At 51.8% G+C, this 9,169-nt stretch overlaps 1 protein-coding gene across 1 annotated transcript; it reads left to right on the plus strand.

Annotated features, from left to right (window-relative positions):
* The first annotated feature begins 428 nt into the window (after positions 1–428).
* LOC144941113 (growth arrest and DNA damage-inducible protein GADD45 beta-like) lies at positions 429–4,406 on the plus strand. Its single transcript, XM_078867609.1, has 3 exons — positions 429–817; positions 1,575–1,685; positions 2,006–4,406. Exons 1-3 carry the CDS (start codon positions 618–620, stop codon positions 2,436–2,438), a joined length of 744 nt encoding a protein of 247 aa, XP_078723735.1. The 5' UTR covers positions 429–617; the 3' UTR covers positions 2,439–4,406.
* The last annotated feature ends 4,763 nt before the right edge of the window (positions 4,407–9,169 follow it).

Raw genomic sequence — 9,169 nt, forward strand, 5'->3', positions numbered from 1 at the left:
ACCACGGACAGACACGCACACACGGGGCATCATTAACACCCCCCCCCCGTGCCCCCCCCCCCCAGCCGCCGCCACTTTTTTGTTTGTTCTCCGTAACCTCGCGGCGCGTGCACGGTGATGGGGCACCACGAGGCACGCGTGAATATGAATGCGCGCGCGCGCCTTGTGTCGGAGTGGAGCAAAGCGCAGCGCGGCTTATGCATGCGCATATCTACAGAGACAAAGAGAGCGGGGGAGAGGTGGGGTGGGACGAGGGAGGGGGTGGGGCTAGATGGGGGAGGGTTCGCTCGGCAAGGGGGCGTTTCCCTCAGCGTCGTCGACCAATGGGTAGCTGCTTTGTGTGGGCGGTGGGCGGGAGCGGAGGGCGGGATTAAGCAACAAAGGGGCGGAGCTATGGGCGGGGTCAGCGATTGGGAGGCGGGGCCAGTGGTGGGTGAGAGGGGGGGTGTCACCCTCCTCCGTCCTCTTAAAAGGACGCGGAGTCACCGTCTGCGCTCATCCACTCGCTCCTTCCTCCCGTGCGCCCTCCTGCCTGCTTTCTTCCCTTGCCTTGCCTGCCTGCCTTTACCACCCCCTCCTCCGCGCTTGCCCTCCATCGTCCGCACAAAGCTACTCGAATGAACGGCTCCGCTCCCACTCACCTTAGCGGCGGCGGCAGCAGCAGCAGCAACGGCGGCGGCGGCGTCGTTCGCAAGCGACGGATGCGATTCGCTTTCCCGCGGGCCAAGCGCAACAGAGTGGGGGGCTTTCCCGAGCCCAGCATGACTGTGGGACGCGAGCGGGCGGCCAACGACGAAAACATCTGCCCGATCGAGAGGTGAGACGAGACGGGGGGGCCGCGAGTGGTGGTGGATGAGGAAGCAAGCGAGTTTGTTAATCCGGAGGGCAAAGCTGGGCCAATGCACTGGGAGATGGGGATGGTGGTGATCTATCGGTGTGTGTGTGTAACTCGAGCGGACGATTGCGTAAGGGCGAGCGAGGAGGTAAGATGCACGCGAGGATGAGATGGGAGGAGGGGGGGTAGTTGTGTGGGACGATGTATCTGCGCGCGTGCGCTCCAATCACTTGCCCGCTACGGTCTTGTCGAGGCTAATACGGAACGTGGGTCGTTAGCCTTGTGTCTATGGCGCTGCTGTTTGCGTGCGATCTCGAGGAGCGAGGTACAGATTGGAGTGGGGTGGGTGGGGGGCTGTCGCAGTCCTGATAGTTCGCACTTTGCATGCGGGAATCGCGACCCGGGGTCACTCGCTAGCTACGGCGCCGCGTTCGAGCGGAGACTCGGGGTGGTTTGCAACATCGCTCTCTGCAAGTTTACCCCCCACCCCGCCCCACTCCCGTGTGCTGCTCACCAAGCAGGTCGCAGCGTTTCGCTTTGCTCGCTGCAAAACGTGCGGCAAATTTGCGTTTATTTTTGTCGACTTTTTTTTTTAACGATATTTTTTTTCTTTTGCTAAACTTCAACAACAACCGTTTTTCGTGTGCAACGTATACTTGGGCTTCTTTTGTACCGTGCATCATCATCACCTCTCCCCCCCCTCCCGCATTGCGTGCTGTGCTCGTTGTTCCGTTTGCAGCATGGAGCACGTGGGAGCTGTTGAGCAGGCGCTGGAGGACCTCCTACTGGGCTCCAACAGACACGGCCATCTCACCGTCGGCGTTTACGAAGCGGCCAAACTTCTGAACATGTAAGCTCACACACACACACTTCCTGCATCTTTTAAATGTTGCGTGGATTGCTCTCGCAAACACGGTTGGCTACGTGCGGTGCGCAATAAGTTCAACATACTGTGTATGTATTTAGGGCCGAGTCGATCTAGCGGGGGGGAGGGTGAGGTGGGACACACACATCGCGAGATTTGTCTCAAACTTTAAAATAGTTCAATGCACGGGCAGCGCGCGGATGCACACCGCACTCTGCACGCGTCCAGCGATATCCATCTGTGCGCACCGCTCATACCAAAGCGTCTAACACCGTGACCCTCCTCCCCGCCGCTTGGCTCCGCAGTGACCCAGACAGCGTGGTGCTCTGCCTCCTGGCCGCCGACGCCGACGAAGAGTCCGACCTGGCCCTGCAGATCCACTTCACGCTCATCCAGGCCTTCTGCGGCGACAACGACATCGATGTGATCCGGGTGCGCGGCGTGGAGCGCCTCGCTCAGCTGCTCGCGATGAGCGGCGGTGTTGGCGCGGGACGCGTGAGCGCTCCCAGCGGCGTGGTGGGAGCCGCAGGCTGCGAGGGCGACGATGCGTCGTGCTGCGCCGCCACCACCACCAACTCCTCCTACTTCTCCTACGCGGCTGACGAGCCCCGAGACCTGCACTGCCTGCTGCTCACGGCGCCCCTGCCGGCGGCGCCGCTGCGCACCGTGGCGGCGTTCTGCGCAGACAGCCGCCACAACAATCAGTGGGTGCCGTGTCTGAACCTCGCCGAGCGATGAGGCGGCCAGGCGCAGCCACGATGGGCAACGGCTACAGCAGCAGCTATGTCGATATAGCAGCAGCAGCTACAGCAGCGGTGAGCAGAGATGAGCAGTTGCAACGCTCCCAAATGGCCCCGCGATTATATTGATGAGTTAAGATGAAGATGATAAGGGATCAGAATATTGATGATGATGGAGATTAGTGATGATGATTTAAAAAAGAGGGAGCACGATGATTAAAATGTTAACGATGATCGAGAGGAGGAGGATGATGAGCGTGGAAGGTCGCCGATCGTGATGATGATGATATCGCCTTCAGTGTTTTGTTGTTGCTCCGGCTGCGCCAAGGAGGAGAGACGCTCTCGACACCCCGATGTGGAAGTTGTAGGGGATGTTTCGATCGAGCACAGAGCATAGTAGCGACGGCGAACCTCGACAACAAGAGCGGAATCCAGTGCCCCAAGTGGGATGGGTGGAACTCGATTTAAGAAGATAACAAGATACACTTTTTTTGTGGTACGGACTTGCACTGTTGCAGTACACTCATTCAAGAAGACACGAGGTGGACAACTCGTGGACTTTCTCGTGAATAATATTAAATGTGCGTGGGAGAGAAAATTCAACTCTCACACGATGCACATGCAAAGGCACATGAACATAATAACTCCTAAGTGGGTTTTATGGTGCACCACGCAAACACAGAGCGCATCCACAGTATTGCTCAACAAGCCTGGGCAGGGCAGAGGAAAGAGTGGGGCTGTGGTAGGAGGGAGGGAGGCGGGGTGGAGGCTCTCCGTGGGTCTGTGCGTCACGGTGACGCTTTGGTGGCTTTGGGGAAACTCGTTCTCAACTTGGACCGTTTCCGCCCGCACGGTTAACGGCAGGCACGTGGGTGGGAATGTGTGGGGGGGGGAGTCTCCGCGAATGCGTACAGCCACTTTCGACGGCAGTTCTTGATGCATTATTATCAACGCCGAGATGATGATGCTTTGTGGTGATGATATTCCAAATGCTGTTTTTTTTTGTGACTAAATGTGGTCGTGGATCTCGACTGCGTGTGCGTTCAAACATGCTTGGTAATCTTAACGAACAGTCGGATGGTGGTAGCGTTGTGTGTGCATTGTGTATATATTTTTTATTGGCCTAATTTAAACAATGACAAGGTTAAACAATGTCTGCAATATCCCTACTACTGTAGTTTAGTTTTGTTGGCTGCAACAGAGGCGACTTGAAACGTGAACTCGCCCACGTGGGCAATGCGTGTGTAGACTCTCAGTGTTTCCCGCATCGTGTGGATCTTGTGATTTTTTTTTTCATATTAAGGACACGTGGTGTGTTTGTGACGGGGGGTCAGGATTTGTCAACCCCCTTTTGTTGTGTTTAAGTCTCGACAATCTCGTCAAATGAATTGTTGACGCACGAGTCCTGCCCGTTAATGTTTTTTGCGAAGAGACTCAAGTTATAGTCACGATCCACGAGTTGGTATTCTTACCTGGGGTATTTTTTGAAGAGAAACTAAATAGATTTTGCAATCAATGTAGCGGCCTCAAGCGGTTGCTAGTCTCCGACACGATTTCGATTCATCCCGCCCACGTGTGTTGCATTACGCGTTTTGCTACCCAGAATGCACCTCCAATGCATAGCCGCCGGTGTGTACTCGCTGGAGTTGCAGCCGTGCCAGGCTAGGTTCACACACGACGATGTATGGATCGTCATAACGTGGACGTTTTCATGACTTGTGTCATTATTTATAACTTTGTTTGGTTTTGTGTTCACCCATTTGGCATACATTTTTTTATTTATATATAAACTCGTATTATGGTTATAGTTGAGTTTTTCCCTTCCGTGCAATGTTATCTTAAGTTCGTGTATTTATGCAATTTATTTAACACAAAGCGATGTTTGCGCGTGCATTTCAGAATCCCTTTTTTTACAATCCTCAAAATTGTACATAAAAAAAAAACTTTACATTAAAAAAAATTTACCTTTTCACGAAAGTGTTGGTGTCTTGTTTTACGTGCGGCATGGGAGGAGGACACGAGCAGGTGGCGACCTCTGGATTGCATTGGCCACGTGCTCTGAAGGTCCATTGCCTGAAACGTCGCCTATTATAAATTGACTTATGAACGCGTTGGGTTATTTATTTTTACTAATCGTGCTTGTAAAACCAATGCCAACGCAGCAGCAGCATCGCCAAATAACTCGCTGGAGTGATTGTAATGAAGGTAAAGGTGACGCCCTGCAATTTGCTTGTTAACGTCACCGCTGGCAGAAAGGTCACGACTAGGTAGCCCCTTCCTCCACGAGAGACGATATTTGACCTTCACAGACATCTTGCAAGTGGTGGGGGCATGCCCACACTACCTCGCCACCCACTGCAGCCTGAACGAATCGATTGTGCACCCAACGACACCGCTGAGTGAACCTCGCTGAGTTATATCCCACACCAAGGTCGCCTCGTGTTGTCTACAGATTGTCAAACTGCTGCTTGATGATGATGATGGCCCTGCACAAAACCGTGTGTCGGCCCTGACCGTACTTTACCACCACGGTGAAGAATGGTCGTGGCATAGTGCAGGACGATGTCACGATTGATTTACGAATTTATTTTGTAGCAAATACACCGCTCGGATGGACAATATTTCGACCGCTCTAGCGGGTGTGGGGGATTATACAATCCCATGCACAGTTCACGGTGACTCGCGAACACATTTAACGGTCATATATAATGCATGCACATACATAATATATTCACGCGTACATCTATAGTGGCCATATATTTGTCTTTCCACGCACATATTTGCAATATTATATACACTCGCGAAGCTAGGAATAGTCTGAATGATTTGCAACACGCATGTTGACGTACAAAAAAATAAAAACAATTTTAGATGGGTCATTGTGATATATTGGCCGTGTAATGAGATAACGATAGACTAACCGTGTCTTCACTTGGGAGAATTGCAGGTACAGTGCAGGAAGGGGGGAGACGGCGAATTAAGCGACATAAGCAAGGTTTGAACAACTGGATGCAACTGTGAGTGAGTGAATATAATACAGAGTTATTGAGTGAACATAATGGACAGCTGAACGGACGGGAGATCACGAAACATCCTAGTAAATAGAGAGCTCTGCAATATACGCACACTATAAAATAATGTAGCAACAATGATAATCATAACAATGGTGGTGGTGATGATGATAATGGAAACATGATGATAATGATGATCACATTGTGGCTATTATGCTGCCAATGTTGATGAGAATGATGGTCGTGACAACAACAACAACGACGATGATGATGGTGGTGGTAGTCAAGGCTCGCTGAGAATCGTTGGCTTGAGTTGTGTGTATCGTGTAAGTCACGGTGACGACGAGGATGAAGATCACGACGTGCCTCGTGCCAGAATCACGCCCAGCGCGCTCGGGTCGCGATGGAGTTCGCGTAGCCCGGCGCTTGCGGCAAACAGAGGGCGGAACGCGTGGCCTGGAGTTTGTAACACGTGGCCTGGAGTTTGGAACACGTGGCCTGGAGTGTGAAACGCGTGCAGGTTTACGCACTACGCAGACGATTCATACCTGGCGGCAGAGGTGTGCCGGACCTAGGGAACGGCGTATCCGGGGTGCGATTTGCACCGAGCCCCGCGCCCCCTGGCGCGCACAGATCTACCCCTCGACAGCCAAACCGCGACTGTTTCGACACGTGGTGTTCACGGGCACCTGTTCAGGGAGGCAGCGGAGCGAGGAGGGTGGCCGCCTTTGTCTCCCCCAGTGGCAATGTTTACTACACGCCGCACCAGGTTACTCATTTGAGGCTGAGTTGACCTAGGGGAGGCCCAGGACAGATTCAGATCATCGTCACCCGGTGTTGACCGCGAGCGGGAATCGAACCCGGGTGGTTGGGTTCGTACCGCAGCTGGCTAACCGCTGCACACGTCACCAAATACCAGAGGTGTGGACTCGAGTCATGTGACTTGGACTCGAGTCAGACTCGAGTCATGAATTTGATGACTTGCGACTCGACTTGGACTTGCATAACAATGACTTTGTCCCACCTATGAGATGTGGACTCGAGTCATGTGACTTGGACTCGAGTCAGACTCGAGTCATGAATTTGATGACTTGCGACTCGACTTGGACTTGCATAACAATGACTTTGTCCCACCTCTGCCAAATACCCGCAATGTGCATCCACGTGTCCTTCTTTTCCCTCGTTTAGCGTAATTCCACTAATAGCTGTGTAACAAGGACAGTGATATTTTAAACTTTTACCTATTTTCAATGAGAAAACGTGGTGTGCATTTGTGTCTTTCATTCACATAAAGTCCTGGTCACAAAAGCAAAGTTTGTTTGGGAATAATAGCCATTTTCTATACTTTTGAGGCATAATCAATTAGAAAATAACACTTACTACCCAGGAACAAAAATCGTGTTACATAGTATCATCATCATCCATGGTCTATCCACTGCTGGATGAGGATCAAGATGACGCCTCTGATTGATCCGTCTCCCTCCCCACGCTCGCTTCTTTTGCGGACTCGTTCAGCCCTTGCTCAATGCCCTCGACTCGGCCTGCAAGTGAACGGCGCCTCTTGCGTCACCGCCACCACGACGGCAAGTGTGGGGTCAGGGGTGGGGGCGGGGAAGCCCTGCCCCGTTCAGCCCGACCCTGCCCAGACTCGCCTCACCCCGGCCCCAACACAGACCCACCAAGCCCATCAGGGCCCCCTCTGCCCGGTCAGACTCCACTGCGTGGCGAGTGACGTCGTGCGGTGAACGACCGGCAAGCAGTTGATAGCAGCAGCTGTGTCAGAGCGACAAAGAGACATGTGCCCCCACGTGTATCCTTAGAAGACTGTTGGGGAAAGCCGTGTACTACAGTATATGTTTTAAGGCTGAGTCGACCTAGGGGAGGCCCGTGACAGGCTCCAATACCGCTCGCCGATGTTGGCCACATCGCCATCATCGGCCATGTTCTAACTACTGCTGGATGAATGTATCCCCAAGTTGTATGCATATGTACACGACAAACAAAAACAAAGATCCCCCGTATAGCCTTAACAGACTGTTGGGGCAAGTGCTGTTTAGCGAGCACCTATGAAGGCCGGCACGGCACACGAGGGGGTGGGTGGCCAACACCACGCCCGGCTGCCTCCGTCCTGGGCAGCAGAAGACGGTGCAAGCAAAATACATCGTTGTATTGTACTGTACTTCTACGTTCCCGCATCAACTTGCGCTGCCCAGCGTGGTGGCGTACGGCCAAACAAACTTCCCACTCCTGGTACGGCTCAGAGAAGGGGGGGGGGGCTTCATCTAGCAGTGGATAGATAATGGTTATGATTATATATTTTTTCTGTCGTCTCCCTGTTGCTAGAGGCTGTGAGTCGTCAGATGTGCAGAGCCTTGAAATCGCTGATCGCGCACAGCCGCACGTGGTTTCAACACCGACACTGCCCTGGGTTTTTTCGCAACGTGGTATTGGCACTGCGCGAGTGAAGATGTGGTGGGACAGGACATCGAGGCTTAGCCGGAACTGGTTCCCTGGCTATCGACCCCGGCCGATATAGATACCGCACTGGCCCACTGGCCAATACAGAGCAGAGAAACAATCTGAAGTGACAAATGCCAGTAGCTCACGAGCTGGGAAGACGCGGTCGGTACAAGAGGCTGGCTGTGTTCGATGTTTCACCAGACAGAAGCGGAGCCCTGGGTTCGATGGTGATGGACCGTCTCAAGTGGTCAAGGACGACGACGGGCCAGTATCACGCACGCGGATGGCACGAAAACAAAATCCATCGGACACCGGGCGATAGATTATTCAATTCTGTAAATGACGAAAGAACTCACGACAACAGAAACATTAACGCTGGCGAGCAAAACAAATATAGTTTGACAAAAACAAGGGATGTTGTGGTGGTGCATTACATCACAAAGGCAAGACGCAGGCACCTCCTGTGTGTTCGTCAATCGATATTGGCCAGTTATTAGCCAATGTACCGGCTCGCGTAACAGAGGGGGAAGTGCGTGTTTTTTTTAAAATATATATTTGGCGTTTAGCACAAACACAATAGACAAAAATACAAATATCGCGGTTGGCTGTGGCGATCGTAGATTAGTCACGGGCTTCTCCCGGCCGGCATTGCAACGCACGTGGCAGCGAGGAATGCCCTTTGTAAAGGTCACGCGAGCAAGAATCGTCGCTTTTACTTTGGCATTGACGAGGTCAGATTGACTCAGAGAGCGCGCGCGGAACAATAGCTGACTACGCATTTACACGCGGTGGGCCATTTATATATTGAATGGTTATGTGTGGGTTGCTTATGCGCGTGTGTGTGTCTGTCTGTATGTGTGGAATTCCTACTCTTAGGTTTTTTTCGGTAAAGTCACGTAGGTAAAACATAAAAATAAAAAATAATGGAAATAATAATAATTTATATTATTATTTTTATATTTATTTTTTTATTTTTATTTTTTTTACCAACGTGACTTTACCGAAAAAAACTAAGAGTATGAATCCTTGCAGTCACGAAAGCTTCAAATCTAGAATGTGTGGAATTCACTTCAAGAGGTAACACCTCTGAGCTGGATTGCGACCTACTAAGGGGTTGAGACTTATCGCCGGGCTGGAATTCTCGAGAGGTTTTAGAACTTTCGATTTAAAGCTTTCGTGACTGCAGGGATTCATCTTCTTGGTTCTTTCGGTAAAGTCACGTAGAAGGCAAGTAATATTAGTATATTATTATATTACT

The sequence above is a fragment of the Lampetra fluviatilis genome, chromosome 24 (assembly GCF_964198595.1).
Source record: "Lampetra fluviatilis chromosome 24, kcLamFluv1.1, whole genome shotgun sequence".
Taxonomy (NCBI): domain Eukaryota; kingdom Metazoa; phylum Chordata; class Hyperoartia; order Petromyzontiformes; family Petromyzontidae; genus Lampetra; species Lampetra fluviatilis.